Below are 24,803 nucleotides of genomic sequence, written 5' to 3' on the forward strand. Positions count from 1 at the left end.
GGAGATGGGGGAACTTTTTTTTTTTGGGGGGGGGGTGTTATTTTTAATTTTTAATTGTTTTAACTTTTTTTTTTTTAATTTTCTACCTACTTCCATATAGCTACTTCAAATTGCAATAGCCAATTGCAGGCTGGCTATTGAACCCGCCCATTGCCTGCTGTGTTTCTTCTCCAGGTCTGCTATGGGGGGAACGGGGTAGCATCGTTCTCATTATTGATTATCATCGTTATGGATTAGTTGTTGCAGCCCTGAATAGTATATAGCTACAGTACATTTTTTGTTTTAAAGTTTTACCTTTTATTTTAAACTGGTCCTTGACGGTATCTATGCTGTGAAGAGGAATTGGGGAGAATGTTGTCAGCAGTGTTCCGCAGGCTGTTTTCAACACACCTGTCCTCCTCGTTCTCTTGTGGACAATGTGGTGCTCATGTAATGATTTATGAGTGCTGCACTGTCCAGGAGCACAAACAGTAATTAGGGGCTCCTAGAAGAAAAGGGAGCTTTAACATGCGAGGGGGTTGTTGTCCAGAATTGACTCTTCCTGGAGTAGTTACATTTGCTAGCAAGTTCAAAGACAGAGTGCAAGTGAATAAATAATTGTTTACAGAAAGGTAAAAAAAATGCAAGTAAGCATTTGGAATACTTGATTTTTCTGTGCTTTTATCTGTTTTAAGTTGTTGACAGGGTCTCTTTAAGCAGCAAAATTCCACAGCCCTAGGAAGTGTAGCTTTCAACACCAGAGTTTCAAATCTTTTCCGTACCAAAATAAATGACTTGTCACAGCCATGCACCCTGTATAGTAGTAGCGGTGAAAATTATTGTAAAAAGCATATAGGAAGCAAAAATGGAAAGACCTTCTTGAATAATACAATTAACTTTTGATGTTTGACACCTAATTCTCTAATCCTTGGGTTCGGTTCAGATTAATATGCTTTTTACTTACTCCACACGCATTATAGCTTCCTTGTGGGTCCTGAGTAAATCACATCACTTCAGAATAAAGAATTACACAGTTATTTTCCAGTGGCAGGTCTTTTGTGTTTTTGAGTCTCGGTGACGCCTATTACTGGGTCAGCGTGGACTTCTGCTTTGTCAGTTTGAGGGTTGGAAGGGCTTCATGGGCTTTTGCACTGTAATGAAGTCCAGTGGTGGCCTTTATAAGTACTGAAATTGCTGTTGAGCCAAGCTTGGCTTCCTATCCATTTGTTCACGCTGGCTGTATGTTTACTGTTTTCTTCCAGAAGAAACCAAAGATTCCGAGATTCCTGCAGGACCTCAGAATAGTCAGCTGACGTGGAAGCAAGGGCGACAGCTTTTAAGACAGTAAGTACAAGTGTATACTTTCATGACAGAGTTTGCTGAAGATACGCTCTATTACTCGTTGGAACACAGAGTTCTGGTGTTTTCTGCTAGAAAGACAATGAGCATTTTATGTAGACAGGATGTAGAGTGGGAAAATCTATTTACGATCTATTTACGATACACGCAGAAGTAGGAAAGAAGTTAAACGGTTATATGGGAGAAAGATATTTTGTTTATGCTGCTTTAATACTTGAAAACCTGTTTAACGGATGAGTTTATGCAAAGCGAAGCAACCTATAAGAACCTTTGTAGGTATGACTGATTGGCTACTTTAGGTCAATGCAATATTGTGCTTTACTTTGTTAAAGGAGAAGTATGAGGGGAGTAAATTATTCTCTCCCTGCTGCTTAGAGCCGGCATGGGACACTGCAGCTGTCACACGTCGGCTCTAAGACAAAAAACAGTTAGAGCGATTACATGAACTCTCAGCTCTCTGTCTCTTCTCCTGCAAAGAGCAGTCCTTGCTCCATGATTCCCTGTTACCCTCTCTGTCCCTCTGGAGTTGATGGGAGAGAGAGAAAAGGGCATGGCTGGCTGACCATATTGTGGGGATCCTACCCTATTGCGATGTGGCTCTGTGCTGTCAGCAGATAGCAGGTATTGGCCTACTATCTGCTGACTTTGGGTCACAGCTGTGAGTACATTAGTCAACGTACTCCTGTGTCCCAAAAAGTATTTGGCTTTCCTTCTCTTTTAAATAAAAATCCAGGCAGCAAGTACCGTGTTAGTAGGTTGCTAATATTAAATTGCACAATGTATCCCTAAGTGATGCATTTCGGTCTACCATAAGGAACTTGTCAGGATAGAACTTGCTTTGAAGGTGCGTGCTTGTGCTCTCGGGCTGTTAATGTTATCCTTTCTTTACTACTTAGTGAATCACAGCCTCAAAGCAAACGGGATGCTAGTTAAGTGTCGGGGCTTGTTTCAGATCAGTGATTCGCCAAGTAGTGAAGGGAGAAGTATGACAACCCTGTTGTCTAAGCTTTAAGAAAAAACTTATGAGCAATGGCAGCACCCATATTTCTAGCCCAACAGGTTTATTTGAATGCAAGTTTAATTTTTTTTTTCTTTACTAGATTTCTGAATTTTAGAGCCATGCCTTTATGATTAGATTTATAAAGAATACCTAGTGTCCACCAGCAAGATATTGTATAACCCAGCAGCTTGCATTGACATGATGAAAACAAATGCCCTAGGCTGTCAAACTGTACTCCTGTTATACATATTTGTGGTACATTTTTTATTTGATCTGGGTGTTGCTTTGCAAAGACAGTGTCATGTAATGCTTTGTATACCTGTGCAGAAGAGATTGAATATGAACCCCTCCTGCTTTCCACTACGCTCAACACTCTTAATTTGCAGAAAACTGGATCCCCAAATTCCACCATATCAAGTTTACTTACTTTTAAGGGAAACATTGTAGTATTTGATCTGTGCTCACTAAAAATATAGTATAGGTTTGCTTTAATGCTGAAACGTACTTTGCTTTGTCATAGCTTCTGTTCATTTCTGTTTACTATGTCGGTTTAAATCGCCATCAAAATAATTGTCTATATTTAGCTGCTACAGAAATATTACAGGTAGGCTATTATTAGGCTATGTACCTAATATCTGAGGAAGAACATCCCATTCATTGATATACGCAGGCAAAACCTAATGCTATGTCCATGACACTCTAGATATTTCCTCTTTGGAAAATTGGTGTTCTGGGTCTGTGTTACACGTAGTATTTTGGGACCATATATCCAATTTTTTCTTTTCTCTCTCAGTAAAATACAGAACCGATATAAGCATGGTATTTTTTATATTGGCTTTATAGTTTGTTTGTTTTTGTTTTTTTGTTGTTTTTCTTTTTTTACATAGGATAAAATTCAGATGTGTCTGTGCAATAGCAATGCTATGGAAAGCCAAGGATTTTCTGAGTTGGTTGAATGTGTTCTCTTCTGCAGGTATCTCCAAGAGGTTGGCTATACAGACACAATATTAGATGTTCGGTCACAAAGGGTACGCTCTCTGCTCGGACTTTCAGGCTCAGAGCCAAATGGCTCTGTTGAAACAAAGAACTTAGAACAGATACTCAACGGAGGAGACTCTTCTTCACTGAAACAAAAGGGACAGGAAAACAAAAGGTAATCTTAAACTCTGTTTTGCTCCTGCGCTACATCAGATACCTGTGTGTGTGCTTTTGTGTTATTTAGAAGTCTATTGGCAGATATAGTTTTATTCTACGAGACTTTTGCCATGTATTCCTAATTAAAAATAAAAATGTTTTGCAGTTGAAGGGAGACAGGCGTTTATATCCCTTATCTGTAACAAAAAAAAGTGAGAAAAAGCTTTTGACATATAAAAAAACTGTCTGTGGGCCCATGGCACTATGGGTCTATGAGCACTGTGCTGGTGCGCTTGATCACGACGCATCACACTGTTATTTTTTTGTTAGAAATTTATTGAGTGACATTTCATTAAGTTCTATGGACACATGGTGTGATGTGGTTGTACCATGTCACACTACACTGAAAAAAAAAAAGCACTACATGCCATACTTTTATTCAGAGCACAAAACCCGAGCTTGGTGGTGTGACCTGAGACCATCTGGAACAAGGCTGATTAGCTTGTATTTTCTTGCATTGCAGCTGTGTGGGGAAAAAAACGGCCAGTGCAGCCCCTACACATCCAGTGTGGATGGGCCTTAAATGCTTTCATCTATCTGGTTAATAGTTTATAATATAGAATGAAACCTAATACATGGCTACAGTTGTTCGTTCACATACCCGCTATAAATGCGGCTGCTCAGTTACCACAATGTGAAATCTGATAATTCCTAATAGAGTAGGTAAACCTTAAGGAATTAAATGAAATATTGTTCATATCTTAATGTCAGTACAACAGTTTTATTCTTTTTTTCATTCCAGTTCTTTGACTTGTAACAAAAAAAAACAACATAATTTTGTATCTGGTTACATTGTCCTTGGGATTAATGCATGCTGTGTATGTATTGTAAGATTATCTCCACACTCAGTAGTTGTAGTGAATGGAAGGATGTTGTTTACCTGAGACAGGCATTTTAATTGCAATTTAAGATCTCCTGTCTAAGCATTGCCAATTTTCCTTAGGTTTATTCTACAAATTAACAAGCCTGAACAATCCATTTTCTATCTTCATGAACTTTTTTGCTCAATTGTACTTTATGCAGTTTATTGCATATGCTAGTTAAAATGATTTGCAGGCTTTTGTTATTTTAATCCCATATGAGACATTTATAAAAGACTGATTATGATAAATTTACCCATTACCTGCGTGGTGCTGCTGTACATATTGTAAAGATACTTTACTGCTAAATGGCTGTCACTCAGTACAAAGTACTAGTCCACACACTAAGGGCTTGTTCACACGACTTCCGGATTGTGTCCGGACCAGAACTGTGCGCTCCTGCATCCCAATGTATCCATATGTGTTTTATAGGCTACAGTTCTCACGTGCGCGTTCCGGACCGGACAGAGAAAAATACTGCATGTCACATTTTGTCCGGTCCGGAAATGCACGAATGCAAAATACAGTAATACCTCGGTTCACGAACACTTCTGCTCGCAAACAATTCGATTCACGATCAGGAAGTTCGGCAAAATTTTGCTTCTGTTCGCGAACGCCAAATCAGGTGACGACCGCGGCCATCTTCCCTGCTCTGACGTCCCTTTTACATAACGATTGGCGACTCCCCTGCTTTACATTTAACACCTGCCCGGTACTACATGTCCCGTGCGTCGGGCGATAGGAATTGCACACCCCTGCATTTAATACATTATTAATCCCCAGCAGCTGCATTTAAAGTAGAGTGCAAAGACCTGCCTGGGACATTTCTGTATGTTGAACTCCTCCACATAAAGCAGAGAAGGTTACCTGATTTCCATCATTTAATGAAAATGTTATCTTTTTTTGTTTTGAGTTCAGCTCACCACCTTATGCTATTTTGTTTTATTTAGTTTTGAAGATATTCTCTGTTCTTTCTAGTATATTTATTGGATATGCTTGGATTCCAACATTCTATTACTTTTATGGACATATTACTACTGATCTGAAGTTTTTAGTTCTTCATGCATAATACTAGAATGAAGGACCATGCATCTCTATATACTAGAGATGCACCGATGCAGTTTTTTTGGTATCGAGTACCAATATATATATTTTTTTTTAATCGATGCTTGTCGATACCGGCATCCCTGACCAATCAGGAAGCCAAGCTACCCCTGCAGTGTTGCTAGGCAGCGTGAAGCCAGCTTCCTGATTGGCTGGAAAATGGCGCCATGCTGCCTTGTGGCACTGCCGGTCAAAGGGAGTTTCAAATGCTCAGTATCGGTGCATGCGTACTATATACCTCCTTGGTAACTTTGAAATGCATGATTTTTGCATTTTTATATCTTGTCCTAGATATATATTCATTTTTTTATTTTTTTTTATATAATATAATTGCACATTACTTTAGTTTTTTACCTGGGTTTCTTCTTTTTTTTTTTCTACTTATTTAGGCAGAGAAATAAAAGTGTATTCTATAACATAAGCTACAATCCCTGAGATGTATATAGTTGCAATTGTGTGTAATGTTTTTCTGATGGAGCATTACCCATACAAGTACATTTTGTCAGGTGTGACATTTATGGTCTTTCCTATAGGAACTCAGGTGATGTCCTTGAAACCTTCAACTTCTTAGAAGGTGCAGAGGACAGCGATGAAGAGGATGAAGGAGACCTTATAGAAGACGTCACTGATGGGAAAGAGAAACAACGATTAAACAAAAAACACAAAGTAAGCTCAAGACACCTTTTTGCATTATGTTTTTGCATTATGCTATAGCAGTTCATACTGCTCTGCGTTCCTGAAAAAGGGTTAGGTGCAGTTTTGACTTTCAAAAGTATTGTATTAAATTTTTAAGATAGTATAAAACAATAAGATAGCACATGATGCACTAACAGTATAGCATACAATTGTGTTTCAGAGTCTTCCACATTAGCATAGTCAGCTAGTAAGAGGGGATCACTAGAAACCATACACACAATGCATAATAATTCTGTGAAACAGAACATATCTATCCACCTACTCTTGCCAAATTATCCCCCATCAACAAAATCAAAACAATCTGAGAGGAATATCAGGTATAGGGATCCACCTGTGTATGAAGCAAACATTTGCTATGACCTCCTCCGTATCTATATACATAGAAGACTTTCCGTCAAAAACATCAATGTACTAAACGGCTCACGTGTGCGAGCCTAAAGAAAGAAAAAACAGACAAAAAGAAGAAAAGGAAAAAGATACTAAAAGAAACAGAACAGCTTAAGAGTCCAAAAAGAGTAGATCCGTCCCCGACCAGATAGCCCAACATCTACCTAAACATTAAACTTGAAACCCAGAAAAATTGTACAATGGAAGTTACCCGGTTTCCAGCACCCCTGTATATAACATCCAGGGAGTCCAGGTCAATTCAAAGCATTTTTCAGTATCTTGGAGGATGCTGTGAAGTTTCAAGTGGAATTGAATTGTTGCCAATTTCCTAGCCCTAGCTATGGTTATTTTGGCTGCCAACAAAAAGAAAGTAATTAATTTATCATAAGTTTTAGACAGTCCTGGAATCGGGCAATTCAGCAACACATATTGGGGATCTTGTGGGATCCTCACCCCAGAAACCCTAAATATTAGAGCATAAAGCCGGTTCCAAAAGTGTCTCAATCTAGGGCATTCCCACCATATGTGATACACCGTGCCCGGGTGAACACATCCCTGAAAACAATGAGGAGAAACCTCTGGGTATATTCTCGCTAGTCTGGCAGGAACCATATACCACCTAGATAACACCTTATAATTAGCTTCTATTAGTGAAATATTGAATAAACCCGATGACACACGGGAACAACATTGATGCCAGACATCCAGTGGAATAACCGTTTCCAGGTCCTGTTCCCAAGCTAACATATAGGTTAGGTGCAGTTTTGGCCACGCTCGGGTGTGTTGGAAACCATTCAAAATGAATGGGTTGCTTTAACACCATGCATGCTTATGTGCAACGTAAGATGTTGATGTGCATGCAGTGACACACTGAACAAGTATGACTCCCAACTTGGGGGAAGCACATTGTTATTTTAAAGTAAAGCACTCAGAGTACTCACTCAGCTCACCAGAGCCAAACACATAACAATCAGTTGTCTAAAACATGATCATGATTTTTTTTTTTTTTTACATGGTGCGATATGTCATTTACTTTGACTAAAAATTGCCTTTTTTAACCTGTTGCATACTTTGGACACCCTAAGTAGACCCTCAAAAACGTCAAAGAAGCACACAAGTCGCAGGTAGTATGCCCTGTCCATTGCCCTACTGCTCTTAGTGGCAGTGTCCTTTCAAATGACAGCTGGGACTTACCGAGTAGTGCAACAGTGTGTCTAGTGTCTGCTATCAAACTGTGAACCCTGCTCAGAAGCGTAATTCAGAGATGTAAAGTACCGTATTTGCCGGCGTATAAGACGACCCCCTACTTTTTGTGTTAAAATATAGGTTTTGGGCTATACTCTTCGTATAAGACGAGTATAGCCCAAAATAATGTTTCATTGCCTCCATGGCGGTATTCCCGAGTCTGGCTCGGGGTTAATTTTCAGTACCAAAAGTGGTAACCCCGAGCCACACTCGGGATTCCAGTCTCTTACCGTGTCCTCCATTTTTCCGGGTTCCGTCCTTCAGCTACATACAGTATACCGTGCTGAGCCAATCATGGCAGGCTTTGTATTCATTAGTACAGGCTTTTTATTAATGCATACAAAGCCTGCCGTGATTGGCTCAGCGCGGTATACTGTATGTAGCCAAAGCTACATACAGTATACCGCGCTATTCGTACCACATACGAACAGTATATCCGGCGTATAAGACGACCCCTGATTTTCAGGCAGTGTTTTTGGGTCTAAAATCCCGTTTTATACGTCGGCATATACGGTAATATTGTATAATTTGTATTTACTCGGTCATTCATATAAGATCAAAGTGCTGGCCTTTAAAGTGTATTTCCACGTTCGCAGTCAAATTGAGATAACACCTACTTTATGTTTATTACCTGTTCCTACTCTGTGTTCCCATTGTAAAACCACATAGAAAAAAGACATACACACGTTTTCCTTTTGCAGTATTATGTATGTACCTCTCAGGTTTAAAATGCCATTGCTTCTAACTAGTGAAAATTGCGATGTGCTATGAGGTTTTTGTGATAAAGATAAAATATTGGCAGATAAAAAAAAAAATAATACTGTTTCCTAGTGGTAATAAAAAAAAGATTGAGCATTCTATTTTTTTTTTTTTTAACTATGTCTAGTTTGGCAATATGCAAAAATGTGTGACTGATGATATGTGTAAACTTTCTATAGTTTATATATTCACTTACTAGAAAATACAATTTTATGAGACTTTTTTTTAAAACATTTTATATGTTGACTGTACATTCAAATAGCTAATTTGCTCAGTTCCATGCCGAAACAGAGGAACTCGCGGCATCCACAGCCCCGAAATGTGCATATGAATTGTACAGAAGAGAAATATAGAATTGTAGATTCCCCTGTGCTAAACACAAGAAACTAGCTATAGAGAGCTATGCTTTATTGTCTGCATGGCCATCAGTCATTGAAAGCTCGAGGAAATTGTGTCCACATTCGTTTTATTCTGGTTTTTAGACTGCTAAATCCTCTGGCCAAGTCTGAAAAGCCTGTACTAATGCAGAATCCTTCTGCTAGAACATTATAGTTTGCTTGTTTACTTTTGTGTTTACATTTTACACTGGGGAATGATTGTCTGTGAATATGAAATTTAGCTGAGTGAGGGGAAATCTCTTCAGAGCAGACACAAACCGCCAGTAATGTGCAGAAGGCTTGATTCCTCTTTCAGGCTTTTATAGCTGTCTGCACTTCTGTTGGAGATTTCCCCTCACTCTCTACACACAAGCCAGTACTAAAAATAACCTTTTTTGCTTTTGTTGTAATTTCTCGCACTGGATAAAGTAGAGCAGGGTTTAGAACCCCTGTCAGTTTATTTTTCTTTCTCATCCATTGACAGCCACACGAAGTCTTATACTGTCAGGTTATAGGAAGATTGTACAAAGAAAAAAAAAATCTGAAGGCTAGCCCAGGTTTACGCCCTCCTATTCCCAGCAATGCCTCTGGATCTGCCTTTCCCCATACCAGCATCCTGGGGTTCCATGTTAGGTGCTTTCTAGGCCCTGTTCTGATGGCCACATGGAACCCTAATCTCCAGTCTCTTCCTAGTGCCTGTCTACAGTGATCATATCTGGCCTTCAGAACCTTAACGGCTACCATCTGTCTGGGTTTAGAATACCTGAAGCCTTGCCTTGTACCCTAAACAAGTTGCATCACTGCTGTCACAACTTGTCTGTTTCTAGACACAGAAGGGGTCTCCCTCTGTATGTCAGCACAACTTTAGGAGCTGTATCCCAGCTAGGTATGATGTACTTAGTGGTATCTCATACCCATCCTTGTCGTCAACCCTTTCCTTCTCCTGGGGGACCCACTGATTCAGTCAACTTGGATCAGCAATGGTTGTGCCCTGCCCAAAGGTGCTCTGAATCTTCGACCCTTGACCTAGTAGTCCTCAGAGTGTTGGCTCTAGTGTCTTCCCTAGTGCCATCTTTTGGTATCGCTATCGTGCGACACTCAGACAGCCTCCTGTGAAGAGGGCAGTCACCGTGGGTCCCTGCTGGACTACTTGCCTTCAACATGGATAGTCTACCTCGGCACTCCAGCTGTGGTGAAGCTACATATCATTTCATGCATGCAGTTGACAGTCTTGCAATGCCTCATTGTATTTGTAGTTTCCCCACGCTGGGGTGTGACGGCTGCCTACCCCTGGCCTACAAGCTTCATAAGGGTCTAGTCTCTTTGGTTAATGGCTCTGGAAACTGTCAGTCCCCTGTAGGCGATGTTACTCGGCATAGTGTTTTGGTCTGGGGAATCATGGTATGTTATGCATGGGGCTACCCATGCCGGAGCATTTGGGTTTTGAAGGACAATCCCCTCCATGCTACTTCCTCCTCTACCATTTCTTTTTAGTCTACCTCAGATCCCTTACTCTTCTGTAGTGGGTTTCATGTTTGAACAGACATGTGAGTCTGCCTATTAGGATTAGGATCAGACAACTAAAAAGGACCCCTCTCCCCATCTCGGGAGGTTCCTCTTATCAGAGAAATATTGTCTCCAGTTCTACAGTTTGGACTCCTAGAACAGGTTGTTTTTTTTTTTTACCCTGCAGGATCTCTTTGGTTGAGTTTCCGGGTTTGGACACCGCTAGATACCATCTGAGTATCGGTGTGTCTTCACCGCAGAGACTAACAGGAGTACCTCCTGCGTCGGGTGAGGCAGTTTGGTTCCACTTCTAGATAAGTGCATATTAAGTTGTCTCTGCACTTCTCTCAGTAAGGGTGGTTTTCTGAATGCCAGTTCTTTACTGGTAGTTTCCAGACATAAAGAAGAGATTCATGCGCCAAAGTGAGTCTTGGAACCTTCGTGGAAGGATGTCAGAAAGGGATGCCCTGGGCTGTCTGCAAGTAGAATAAACAAATCTCCTGCTGCAGATATCCTAACATTCACAGGGAATGCCTTAAAAACCTTGTTGGACCTGTCCACCTGGGCTTAGGCCCCCCTTCCTTGATTTGCAAAATTGTGAGGATATTTCTGGAGCTTTTCTCTGTTTCAGATTCAATTCAGCTGTCCTGATAAGACAGGAGTCCCTTGTAAAGCTGGCCATACACCTTACAATTATCGGCAGATTTTCTGTGATCAGATGGAAAAGGTTCCAACAGATTCCTCCATCTACACTTAACTGTGTGGATGGAGGAATCTCCACCTGGGCCAATCTGTTGCACTTTTTCCATCTGACCACAGAAAATCTGCAGATAATTGTAAGGTGTATGGGCACCTTTACATGGGTGCTGCTGCTTTGCTTTTGTTTTTTGTGTGTGTGTTTGTTATACCCCTTGGTGGGTTGTGCTTGGCGGTACTCCATTCTGTACTGATCCCATTCCTCTCTGGTGTCCATTTTGTCTTTGGCATCAGGGTGAATTTCCATGCCTCCCTCTGGTCATTTTGGTAGGTTCCCATATCAGGTAGGGCACTTAGCTGCTGTTCATTTTGCGCATCCCTTTTTTTTTTCTTCCTTACTGTAAAATCCTTTTCTTGGAGTCCGTTGAGGGTCAGATCCCAACCCTCTGTATTTACAAGCCAAAGCATGCTGGGTAGAGGAAGGGTTATTCTGGGCTGGCCCATACATTTTTTTTTGTTTGCCGGTATCCTATCCTTCTGGAGGCAGCAGTATAATCTGACTGTATAATACGTCTTTAGTTCCTCAATGGGCTGAATGACAAAGTTTTTACAGGGAAATACAAAAATCCAATTTTTACTATGTCCATTTGGGCAGGTTTTCTGCACTTCCGATGTTGTTGTAACAGTAAATGAAAATCTCTCCACATGAGGGAAATACCCCTCTTAGAAAGTTGTCACAGAAACTAGGGTCTCCAAAGGACTTTCTGTCTTCATGACAAAGGTCACCAGAACTAATAAAGAGGGCGAATTGACCCAGAGGGGGTGTAGGCAACAATGAAGACCTGAAAGGGATTATAAATCTTATTGAAAATACAATTTAACATGCTGCTGTGCACATGTGGGAATTACAGTGTAGCATTTGATAAAGATGCTGGAAATTCCCCTAGTCTCCATTTTATGATTTAGCCTTTGTTCTATGAGATGTGGGTAAAGTTACTGTACCGCTGGTAAGCTGTAGGCTTTTCCTTGGGTTTTGGAGATCACTGTAGTTTATTAAGTTGGATGTCTGTCTTTTTGCATATGAACTGTGCACAATTTAGACTTTTAAGCCTCAAAGGCAGCATCTCATTAACTCTAGTGACGCAGATGGGGAGAAAACTTATTAGGATTTATTTTATGTTCTGTTCTAGCGTAGCAGGTTGCTCACTTCCTCTAAGCATATTTTTTGGAGGCAGTCTATTAAATAGGCTATTTTGTAACGGAATCTGTCAGTAAAATTAGCTTTATTTTTAATGGATGTGATTAGTAGCTAGCCTTTAAAGTGCATCTAAATTCAAGAACCAAAATGTAATATATTGCAGTTTACCAATCCATAGAGATGGTGGCAGCAATGTTTTTCTTTCAGGCTTTTTTTTTTTTCTCCAGTTTTAGTTTGATTATCCGGCCAGTAACAGAATTCCTCTCCTTAGGTAACAGTACCTGCCTGGGGCAGCATTGTTACCCTAGGACAGGAGGTAGGTTGTTCATAGAAGCACTGTACATTGGACAGGGCTGATGAGATTGCACAAGGTAATTTTACAGAGTGCACAAGACAAACATGGAGTTTTGGCATCATCAGCTGGTATTTTTGCACTTATTATATAGCAAAATTTCAAAGGGAAGCAAGTAGCAGAAGTACATTTTTTTTATTTTGAGTCATTTGATAAACCTTGAAACTGAAAACATAAAAACGGAAATGAAATTGGCACATAGTGGACAAATAATTTAGGTGCTTGTCCAGTCTGGTAGCTGGAACCCACTTTTTTGATGCCAGGGTACACTAGCTGGCTTACTGGCTCTTCGGTTTATCTGGCAATAAACATATAATATCTTTACATCTGATGTCCTTTTTTAGGACTTCCCTCAGCATTGCTCATTCAGTCCTCTAAACCACCGTCCGGTCCTCCTCACAAACTTCTAATTTCTCCAGTCACTAAGCCTTCTCATGCACGCTGTAGTCATTCAGTCAGTTTAATCTCGTATCCTTCTCGTTCATTTTTTAACCCAGTCGTTCAGCTTCCTCACACCATCGGCCTCCTTAACCATCCTTCTTTCCCCTCCTAAGCCCAGTCACTGCCAGTGCTCCCTAAATACCGCAATGCTATAATCATTTGCTCCCATTTTAAAACACTGGATTTTAATGTCTAATTCTGGTCTACTTTTGTGCACATGTACGTCACAATCCTTTTGTGTTAAACCTCTCCTGAAAGACAGCATTAATGGATAGCCAGGGGATTTAGAGTGCAGGGAATACATGTATATCTGTGGACTCTGGTGGCTATTTTGGGAGAGAATGTGTTCTAGCTGGTCTCTACAGAATAAGGGACCTGGGTGTGATTGAGCCTTAAAGTGACACTACACTAAGGAGTTAAATCTTAAAAAAGCATTCAAGTACCTCAACTATTACCAAAAATGTATCTTATTTGTGTATCACTCGGCTGTAGAGCCTCAAATCATCTCTGATACTGTCCTTCCTCCTTCTGGAGGGTGGCTATTTTTGTTCCCCATGTTCACTGTGTGTGTTGTTAAGTAGCCACCACTCCAAGCTCGCTTTCGTGATGGACTACAACCTCATGCTTAGTTTACTCATTTGTATTGAGATTATAGTCACTGCTCTCTGCAGGGAGTTGATCAGGAACTGAGCAATCGGCGGTAATTTATCTCTCATTTCACGATCAATAGAGCCGACGTGCGACAGCTTGTGTCACGCGTCGGCTCTAATTATGCGGTTGAGTGTAATTCACTCAACTCGCCCCATAATTCTCCTTATGTGATAGCACACTGGAAGTAACAGGTTCTCTTTAAGGACAGATTAGGGGTCTATTAGACCCCTAATATTACCTCTGCAATACATTGAAGCTGATCAACCACAGATTGTACTTGATTAGCTCCTCCCTCAGCCACAGCAACAGGGGAATGATGGCGCTGAAACCAGTAGTGACGAAAAACTTGTCGCTTCCAGCTTTATTCACTTCAGAGAGCAGATGTCAATGGTTGTCCACTCTCCCTGATGACACCTGCCATAGACTTCTTAGCCGGTCAGGACCATTTGTAACAAGACAACCTGCAGAAAGAATGTACATGTCTGTTTACGACGGAAGGTGTAAAGGCATCTGTGGCAGTGAAAGGAACTAGCTTGGATAGCCTAGTTGGAAAAAATGTTAGTGTATCTAAGCCCAAAACTAAAAATGTATTCAATTGTATTATGTTATAAATGTAATATATTGCAGTAGACCAGTCCTTAGATGTGGTGGCTGCATTAGTTTTCTTTATTCACGCTTCATTTTCCACCTGATGATTCTGTCTGGTACACAGTTTCGGTTCAAGGATGACAATGTTCACTTACCATACTGTAACAGGACAACAGAAACAAGATAGGGCTACACCGATCTACTCCGCTCCATTATATAGGGGGGGGGGGGTGTTCTGTAGTCCACAGAGATGCAATCAGTCTACCTGATAACTTCCTGTGCAGATTGTTATGAGCTCGCAAGATTTCTAGCAAGATCAAATGTTATATTTTGCACTTATCAAACAGATAATAACAAAACACTTTAAAAGGAACAAAATGAGTAGAGTTTATTGTTGGGGTTTTCATACCCTTTAGTGGGAGGCAATATAAAAAGGAGTGCATATTCTCATGTACACAATGCTCTATATGTAGATGTATAGCCTTGCATGGGATGCATTCACACTTAATGTTTCTGCTCTTGTTCACAGATTGGAAATGAAGGTTTAGCTGCTGAACTTGCTGAAGATACAGAAGAAGCACTGAAAGAATTTGACTTCCTTGTGACAGCAGAAGATGGAGAAGGAGCAGGTGAAGCAAGGAGTTCAGGAGATGGCACTGAGTGGGGTAAGACGAGCACTGTCAGCCTTCCCTTTAATTCCTGGTTATCTAAAACTGATTGACAATTTGGCATAAAAACTTGAGCTAGATGAAGGGAATCTGCAGCATGGACAATGCTGCCTTATGCCGACTCGCAAAAATGTTGGCCAATGCAATCTTTGAAGAATAAGTGATTACTTGTCACTCTTTTTGCCCTAGGTAAATACTGCTTAATAGGATTTCTGCTGACCCAGCCTCATTAGCTGTTTAGAAAAGGCTTTTTTACTGTACAGGGTCTTTACCAAGCATTTTCCCTTCTTTTTCCAGGTCTTGGTTACTATTTTATCCTTAAATTAACTTTTTATTCCACAATTTTTAAGGAAAAATTTCATTCTGAGTAATCTGATTGAGGGCCCATTCACACCATGTCCGGATCATCTCCATACCAGACTGTTTCCGGACCCAAAATGTATCCCTATGCTTTTTTTGGCCTCTATTCACACCAGCGCAGTCCGTACCAGACCAGAAACATACTTGTCCTATTTTGTCTGGTCTGGAATGCACTGGAACGCATACCAACGCACCTGTAGGACCATTTTAAGCAACAACAAAAGATTCCAAACGCGGCAAAAACGCAATACACTGCATTCCAGATCTGCTCTGGAAAATGGTGTAATCCTGCTCTAATTCGATATTAGGTGTGGTGGTGCCAAAGCTTAGTGAAATTTAGTGCATGTCTCCACTCTAGTAGGTTTTTGCCTGCTGAATGGTTTGACATGTTTCCCTACTTCTGCCCTCCTGCAAGTAGACTCCATTCTTATTAAAAGGTATATACAGTATTTTCATGGGGACAGCTACATTTGCACATTGTATACTCAAGGTCTGCTTCCTGCTTTCCACTCTTTCATAATAGTTGTGCATTATTGCTCCTTTTCAAATGGATGTCGGAGTCTGCTGTATCATTTAAAACCGTTCACTCCTCTGTGATTGTTAATTATTTAAAGTGACACTAAACTCAGGAGTAAAAACTTCAAAATGCATTCAAGTACCTCAACTGTTAACACAAATGTATCTTATTTGTGTATCGCTCAGCTGCAGATACTCAAAACATCTCTGAATTGGTGCTGACATCGTTCTTCCTTCTGGAGGGTGGCTACTTTTGTTCCCCATGGTCCCTGTTTGTATTGTAAAGTAGCCACCGCTCCAAGCTCACTCCCATGATGGACTACAATCTCATGTTTAGTTTAGTTGCTCCTGTCATCCTCCACCTCACGACTACCACTGACCCGCCGCCTGTCGGTATCCCCCCACCGCCGCAATCACGGCTCTTGCACACCGCCCCACCCCAGTCTAACATAGACCAAACATTGCCATTTACAGTAGCAGTCACAGCAGCACTGCCAGAACATCGTCCAGTCTCCTGCACACAGTTTGAAATTCCCATCCACACAGCGGGGACACGGACTGAGCCCCTGTTCTGCCATTCCTTCCTCGTTCACAACTCTCCCCTTGGACGAGCACCTTCGGGCAGCAAACCAGCCACAATCGGGCAGACACCCCGGACATCCCGATCCTCCGTCTGGTCCCCGGAACTACATGTAAGTCCCAGAAACCTTTTTCCTGTAATGATCTGCCCAGATTGTTGGCTTTCAATATGCCTTTGCGCCCCTTGTGTGTTTTTTGATTGTTAAATTTACAGGTACTCCTCCTGTTTCTCAGGGCTGCATGCTAGTCAGGTATCCATAACCAACCATTTAAGTTTTTTTATCTGAGAGCGCTTTTTGAGCTGTCTTTTTTTCTTCTAATGTTAAGGAGGAGGCTGTGGAAAGTTATGTTTACTCTGATTATCCATGTCTGTTCTTTGCTGACAGTTTTCATTATCGGTTGTAAATTCGATTAGAACATTGTCCTAACAAAGGGTTAAAGACTTAGAATCAATGTATGTTAACTAGGAGAATTTCCTCTCAAAACCATAATTGGATTTTATTTTATCATAGTTGGAAAGCAGTTAAAGCATAACTTTAGTATTTTAATGTCCAGCCAGTTGGCTGCCATGTGCGTAGCTGTATATGGTACCCACAAACAATTATGTGATGTAGTCAGAAAACTTTAGCCCTGCGATTTATTTTCTTTTGTTGAACATCCAGGTGGAAAGGAGTATTTTTCTTAATCCTTGGCTACATGACACTGCTTGGTATTCTGGAGCCATGGCTTTTGCAGCTTATTGGCAGGATATTGGACACTAGCAAACAAAGTTGTAAGGACAGCCCTGTATAACCCCTCCCACTCCCAGCAAGCCCCTTTTTTTAACTAATGTCCTTAGGAGAATGGATGTCTTCTCTCTGAGCGAGGCAAACTGCTTTCTTTTTTTCTTGGGGTTTTTCTTTCGAGATTTTTTTCTACTAGTAAGATTCTTTAGCTGCTGCAGAGCCACTAATGCTCAATTTTGCAGCTTCTGGATCGTTTACTCCTCAACTCTGTCCTGGGTAATGTACCCAGACCCCGCTAGCAAGAAGGTGCGGAGCTAGCCTGTAATGTTTCCCTTTAAAGGAGAACTATGACATGAGTGATTTCCACTCACGTCATAGTTCTAAGCCGACCTAGACCCTACTGTGTTAGGCACCTGGTGCAGTGTGTTTTGGTTAACAGCAGCTGGGTGCTCTACAGATCCGGGGCTGTGGTACACCCAGAAGAGGGAAAGGTTCCAGGTTTTCTCTTCAAAGCTATTTACTGCACCCAAGACAAAAAGAGGCATTCTACCAATACTGGATCTAAAGATTCTCAACAGATTTGTTTCTTTTAGATCAAAAATAATCAATGGAATCCGTATGGTCAGTCATAGGTTCCTTTTCCTCATCCGAGAGTACTTGCCTCCTGTGGATATCAGGAATGCTTACTTGCACATCAGCACTACCTGCATTTTGCTGTGGGCACACAATGCTATCAATTTGGGTCTTCACCAAGGTGCTAACAACTATTCTCACTTTGCATTGTTCTCCCAGTATCTCCATGGTGCGATATCTGGACAATCTACTGCTGTGGGAACTCAGACCCTGTCAGCCAGTATCTAACAGACAGTGCAAGGCCCTGTAGAGGTTCAGATGCATCCTAAATCTCCAGCAATCCGCAGTGGATTTGACTCAATGTTTTGAAGTTTCCTGGCCTATTCTTGAATACGACCGTGTCCAGGGTTTTTCTTCCCTCAGTCTCAAACTCGAGTCTATTCAGTCCCTTGTTCAGACCCTATGGTGCAGGAGCCTCCCAATCCTTTGCTTTTGCATGAGGTTTCTGGGCCTAATGGTGGCCACCTTTTTGAAGCCATCTCTTAATACGCAGTTTACTCCAGACCATTGCAACGTAACTTTCTGGCAGCATGGGACAAACTGGATTGCCCCAATCTCTGGATTGCCTCCTGGGGAGGAGTCCTGGATGCTCTCTTGGTACAGGTTACTTTGTTGTGAAAGCAAACTTGGCTCCCAATCCGTATTTCAGGGCTCAGGGCAAAGCGGATGTCTCTTCAACACTGGACCACTTGGCTGCAAGGTCACGGGACCAGGATTTAGACTGGCAATGTCACGGCAATAGTAGGCACGGCAGGGAAGCACCAAAATTTGTGCAGTTTATAGAAAAGCGGACCCTACTTTCTGGTGCTGTATGTATGAGCCCTAAAGGAATCTAGATAGCAGTAAAAACCCAATCATGCTTCTAACCCTTCCCCAATGTATCCAAAAGTAAGAAAAAAAGTTTGGACCAGACATGCAGTACACTTCATTCTGTGGTAGGTCAAGTGATTGTATAGTGTAAAGCTTTTAGAGTATATGCTCCAGAAACGTCTACGCTAATGTTATTGACTAGTAGGCGAGCCCTTTATCTACTTAATGCAAAACAAGTGAAAGTCAGTGGCAAGATTTTACTGCTTGCTTTCAAGTTTAGATATTTTGAGGCAGAATCTACTACTAAATATGCAGTTGGGGACACCAGAGATCAATAACACGCATATCCATCATGATAGTTTAATTGTTTGTGTACTTTCCTGTCACTGTTTGTAACCTCAATGCTACAAATCATTGTGTTAACAATGCATGATGCAGTACAATTCGCACAAATATTAGCACACATTTATATGCACTTCTCCAAACCTTTCCCTCCTAACCTACTAATAAGTGGTATTGATATAGTTACTTCCATTGTAACTGAAGCTCACACTAACGTACCGCTCATGTGTTAACATGTCCTCTCTCTTTTACTAACATGCTGCATGCAGACAAGGATGTCCTGTCCCCAACTGCTGAGGTTTGGGATGTAGACCAGTCTCTGATAAATAAACTGAAGGACCAGTACACAAAGGAGCGCAAGGGAACAAAAGGGGCCAAGCGTAAGTGGAGATAATGCCTCAAACTGTATATCATTCCATAATTCTCGATAGTGTCTGTGTTATTCGTTTGAGCCATTGAGGTGAGAATGCAGTTGGTGCATTGTGAAAATTGCTCTGCAGAGGAGTGTAGAAAATATATCATCTACAACAAGCATATTTCTTGTGTTTTACAGAAATATATTTTGGTTGGTGTCGGTTACATTTCTACATATTTCCTGTAGACCAATTTAATAGATATCAATGTTTTGACATCTCAAACACTGTACAAGTTATCGTTTTGGGGTAACATCCATAATGTCTACAAATACAATTATCTGAGTCTTTGGCTTTTTGAAACTTAATGAGTGCTATAGTAAATCGGGTATGTAACTGCATAACACCCGATCATTAACTTGAGTGGGTGATAGCTGCTGCTTGTAAATGGCAGGAAAACGCAAGTTCCTGACGCACGAATACCTAATCGCACCTAAACATATAGGTGTCAATGGGGCCTAAAGGCTTGCCTATCATACACATTTATGTTTATAATTAACACAGATAATGTACCTAAAGCACAGAGTATTGATTTGGTAGCCAAAGGTCCAAGCTGTATGCTAGATGGAGATAGATGTGCCCCTTATGCTCTCGTGGCTTATTTGGCAACAAAGGGAGGTAAAATATTGTAAATTCCAACTACTGTTATTTTTAAAGCAACTTCAGGGTAGATGGGGCGATCAATTCAAAAACGAACCAACACTATTACTTTACAGGGGTAAACCGGACGAAATTGCACGATATGATTGCAGACCTGGGTGATGAGGATCTGTCCCACCTCCCGCCGGGCATCCTGAGTCCGGCCCGATCACCAACCAGAATAACAGATCATGAAGGTGGGAGGGCAGAGGAAGGTACGCACCCCTTGGGGAAAATTCATTATGCTTCAACCTATTACATGTTCTGATTCCTCAACTGTTGTTTATAGTGTGTCTTATACAATTTTTTAACCCGAGGTTATATATCAGCATTTTTAATTTTAGGTGTTGTGGTAAGAAATATGTTTTATATAATTGCTTTCTCATTTTGCTAACAAAGTGTTTTTTTTTTGTGTTCATAGCTGAGCCCATAACCTTTCCATCTGGTAGTGGGAAGTCTTTCATAATGGGATCCGAAGATGTCCTTGAGAGCGTGTTAGGACTTGGAGACCTAGCAGACCTGACTGTGAGCAATGAATCGGAGTACAGTTATGATGTAAGGAACTGTAACAAAAGTTAACATGCATTGTTTTTTTGTTCTAGCGAGATAGAACCATTTTTTTTTAAAATGTTAATTGTTGGTTAGACTCAATTAAAATCTTAGTCTTGTGCAGGTATAACCTGGTTGTCAACTCACTGAACAGCTGGTAGCTCCAAAACGTTAGGTGTTACTGGCTGCTCATGTCCCCAATGATCGAAAACCAATCAGCTATGACATATTATTCAACCCCCATTGCAAATCAGGTTTGGCAAAATTTTAAAACATTCAGTTGTTTGCACTAAACAAATGTTTCAAGTGGTTTTTCCAAATTCAAAATGCAACTTCTAATGACTTCTTCAGTCTCAAAATTATTCAACCCCCTAAATAGACTCCGTTACAAGAGCGCGCATCTGCAAAACAGGAGATGTCTCAAGCACACCTGATGCCACGAATCAAAGGCCTCATTAGTTGCACCAGGTGTGCTTGAGCTAGTACACATGAAATACCTGAACTGGTTAGGGGTTTGTTGAGTGTCATTTGACTGCATATTAGAAATATGGCTAAGTCAAAAGAATGGTCAAAGTCAAAGAGACTTCAAAGAGTAGAGATCATTGCTGTTCACAAAGATAGTGAAGCATTGAATGTTCATAGAGACACCATTGGAAGCATAGTTCGCAAAATCAAAGTTTAAGAAAGAGTAGTTACACTACCTGGACGGGGGCAGAAAAAGGAAGCTATCTATGGCTGCAACCAGATATCTCCGAGCGTGTGTTAAGAAAAACCCTCAAGTGACTGCAAAAGACCTGCAGCAATATTTGGTGGCAACTGGCACTGAGGCCCTATGGACCAGTGGGTATGTCTGGAGGAAGAAGAACGAGGCATTCAATGACAATAACACTCTGCCTACAGTTAAGCATGGAGGTGGCTCGGTGATGCTTCAGGGCTGCTTTGCATCCTCTGTCGCTGGAAACCTGTGTGTGTAAAAAGCAAAATGGATTCACTGAAGTAATTGGAAATCCTAGGAGAAAACATCATGACGTCTGTGAGGAAGCTGAAGCTTGGGCGTCATTGTAGCTTCCAACAGGACAATGATGGCAAGCGTACCTCAAATTTCACCAAGGCTTCGTTGCAGAAGAAGTCATGGAAGATTCTACAGTGGCCATCACAGTCACATGACTTGAACCCCATAGAAAATCTCTGGTGGGATTTTAAAAAAGAGGTTGCAGCACGCAAACCGAAGAATATTGGTGAACCGGAGGCCATTGCTCATGAGAAATGGGTTAAGATTCCTCAGGAACTCTGCCAGAAGCTGGTGCCTGGCTATCTCGTTTGCAGCAGGTCATAATGGCAAAAGGGTACTCGACTGAGTAGTAAGGATTGCCATGAAAGGGTTGAATAATTTTGAAACTGCAGAAGTCATTATAAGTTGCATTTCCAGTTGAATTTGGGGAAACCACTTGAAACATTCTTTGTGTTGACATATTCCAATTGCTTTTGTTTGATTTGTTCATTGCACAAGACTGAAAGTTGTTTTTTTTTCGTAAGTTTGCCAATAAACCTGATTTGCAATGGGAGTTGAATAATTTTGATTACACAAAGGAGCGGGGAACACTACGGCTAACTCCTGCTACCACTGATTGGGTCCAGAGGTGGGGGTGGCATTTACAGTTGTGAGCAGGCTTGGGTGAACTCGGGCAAGCTGGGTTCGCACCAAGCCCAGCCTCCTCTAGTCTATAAGGTGTGAAAAATACATGCATCATTTGTGAAATAATAAGTAACGGTATCTGCAAAAGCATGCTTTTACAGCACTATACATGCATGGCGTAGCTAGAGTAACCTTTTTTGGCACTTCTCACGTGGTTATAATTGTTTTTATTTTATTTCTACACTTAGCAAATCATGCAGATGGGAGTAATACATTTAATAAAAGAATTTCAATTATCTGTACTTGTTTCTGGCATTACTTGTAGTGGCGCAGTCTCTCTTTTAGAAAAGTGATTTTTCGGTGTGGCATACTATGTAGTAGATCCCACCATGTCTGGTGCACTCAGTGGTGCAGGTTCACGTGTGTATTTATGTAGAAATATGACACATTCTCTGTCTCACCGTGCCTTTATTCAGAAATATGACACATTCTCTCTCACGGTGCCTTCCATGGAATAAACATTTGGCAAGTCAGCAGCCAATTCAGAATATCTATACTGGCTAGTGTACGTAGGCCTCAAAGAAGCAAAACTCAGAAAAACGGCTTGCATTTAAGAGCCAGTTTGGAATGGGGCTGCGATGGATTCACTTGGACTTATATGGAGGGATCAAAGCTTAATATGCACAGCAGAAGAACCGAAAACTTTCACTGCTTCATATTTCTTCAATTTCAAATTCTATCATTGCATTTCACATACAAACTGATGTCAAAAGCAAAGCCCAATGCTCATGTACACTAGCCCTGAAAGAAATCAGTTCATGTTTGAATAGCTGGAATAAAAGTATACATTCCCCTCACTTGTGCTATATGAAATCACTACCAAGACATGCTATATGAAACCACTACCAAGACATGCAGTCTATTAATTAGAGGGTAGGTGCTTCCCTCAGGTTTATAATCCAGGTGCTTAAAGGGTCATTAAACCCTCGCATTTTTTGTATATATCTACTGTTAGCAAGCAGCAGATATATGCAAAAACATTTTTAACCAGTTGACATCCGCGGTGTTAAACCCCCTTCCCATCCAGGCCATTTTTCAGTATTCAGCGCTGCGGTACTTTAACTGACATTTATTCCGTCATGCAGCGCTGTACTGAAATGAATTTTATACCCTTTTTTGGGGACAGATAGAGCTTTCTTTTGGTGGTATTTATTCACCACTGGGGGTTTTATTTTTTTACTATATTAAGGAAAAATTACCAAAATTTAAAAAAAAAAACAGTTTCCCCTATATTAAATGATAAAACATTTATTATTACCCAATTTTTTGGTAAAATATAAAAGATGGGGTCACGTCGGGTAAAAAGACACTAAACATGTCAAGCCTTAAAATTGCGTGCGCGCGCGACCGTCCGTCCGTTTTTTTACTACGGGCGGACGGCAAGAGGTTAAAAAGGGTTTAAACTTACCTGTGTCTTCGCCGCGTGCTCCCGTCCGAACATCTGAAGGGTCTCGGGCGGCCGCATAGGATCTTGGGGCGTGCGCATGCGCACTTCAGATGTTTGGCCGGGAGACTAGGAGAGACACAAGGTGAGTCTATGGAGCAGCGTGCACCCACACAGACTCCATGGGACATCGGAGGAGAGGAGGACAGAGGAGTCCGCGCTGGATCGGAGACCCGCACCAGCTCTAGAGGGACGGTAAAGAAGAAGATGGTCGAATCAAGAGGCATCATTTAGGGTAAGTCCCTACAGCAGGATTGGGAAGGGGGAAAAAGTTCTGACTTTAATGCCACATTATCTATTATTCTGTAGGACACAGGTAGGCAAACTCGGCACTCCAGCCTTTGTAGAACTACAAGTCCTATGAGGTATTGTAAGACTTGACAGACACAGGCATGACTCCCAGAGGCTGAGGCATGATTGAGTTTGTAGTTTTTGGACAGCTGGAATTCCGAGGCTGCCTACCTTTGTTGTACAAGTAATATTACCTTTGAGCAAAACAGTTGAAGTGGTGAAGAGTGTTCTCAGTGCTACATAGGCATGACAATTGCCATAAGAAGCACATTAATACAAGGTCCGAATTGTTAAGGATGTTTCCTGCAGCCATTAAGCCAGCTCCGGTAGAACTCTTTTAAAATGCTGCAATGAAAACACACAAGGGCGCAATAACCTTGATGGTATATGTACCAGAGACTACCTGTCTCTGTGTCAAAAAAGAGATGGTACACTTACATATGGATCCGGGAACTGAAGGAAGGGCAGCCCAGGAGGAGGATCAAGGTGACCAATGTCAATGTCATCCAAATTGTATAGAATCGTTATCATTTTTAAATGTTCAATCTCAGTGCGCAGGACATACATAAAACTTAAAGATACACATATCGCCCACTACAAGATGTATTTCCATATTTGTGAACGTGTTGGTATATCCATTATAAATCATCCTTTATTTTTTTTATTTTTTTATATTTAATATTATTTTCATTTTTACCATCCTAATAGCCATAGAGTATCTCATTCACAACATCATACATCACTGC

General features: G+C 41.1%; 1 protein-coding gene across 5 annotated transcripts in view; it reads left to right on the forward strand.

The window, feature by feature from the left end:
* STRN3 (striatin 3) overlaps positions 1–24,803 on the forward strand; it is a 56,412-nt gene that overhangs the window by 20,335 nt on the left and 11,274 nt on the right. The window contains exons 4-11 of one of the 5 annotated variants that reach the window (XM_018554166.1): positions 1,242–1,323; positions 3,312–3,491; positions 6,030–6,117; positions 10,586–10,609; positions 14,922–15,057; positions 19,295–19,405; positions 20,155–20,292; positions 20,499–20,632. In XM_018554166.1, the coding sequence (XP_018409668.1) occupies positions 1,242–1,323; positions 3,312–3,491; positions 6,030–6,117; positions 10,586–10,609; positions 14,922–15,057; positions 19,295–19,405; positions 20,155–20,292; positions 20,499–20,632 (893 nt within the window). Of the gene's footprint in view, positions 1–1,241; positions 1,324–3,311; positions 3,492–6,029; positions 6,163–10,585; positions 10,610–14,921; positions 15,058–19,294; positions 19,406–20,154; positions 20,293–20,498; positions 20,633–24,803 lie in introns of all 5 variants that reach the window. The other 4 variants (XM_018554165.1, XM_018554168.1, XM_018554167.1 and 1 more) reach the window with 4 other exon arrangements.

This window comes from Nanorana parkeri, unplaced genomic scaffold (assembly GCF_000935625.1).
Source record: "Nanorana parkeri isolate BGI_ZX_2015 unplaced genomic scaffold, ASM93562v1 scaffold144, whole genome shotgun sequence".
In the NCBI taxonomy this organism is placed as follows: domain Eukaryota; kingdom Metazoa; phylum Chordata; class Amphibia; order Anura; family Dicroglossidae; genus Nanorana; species Nanorana parkeri.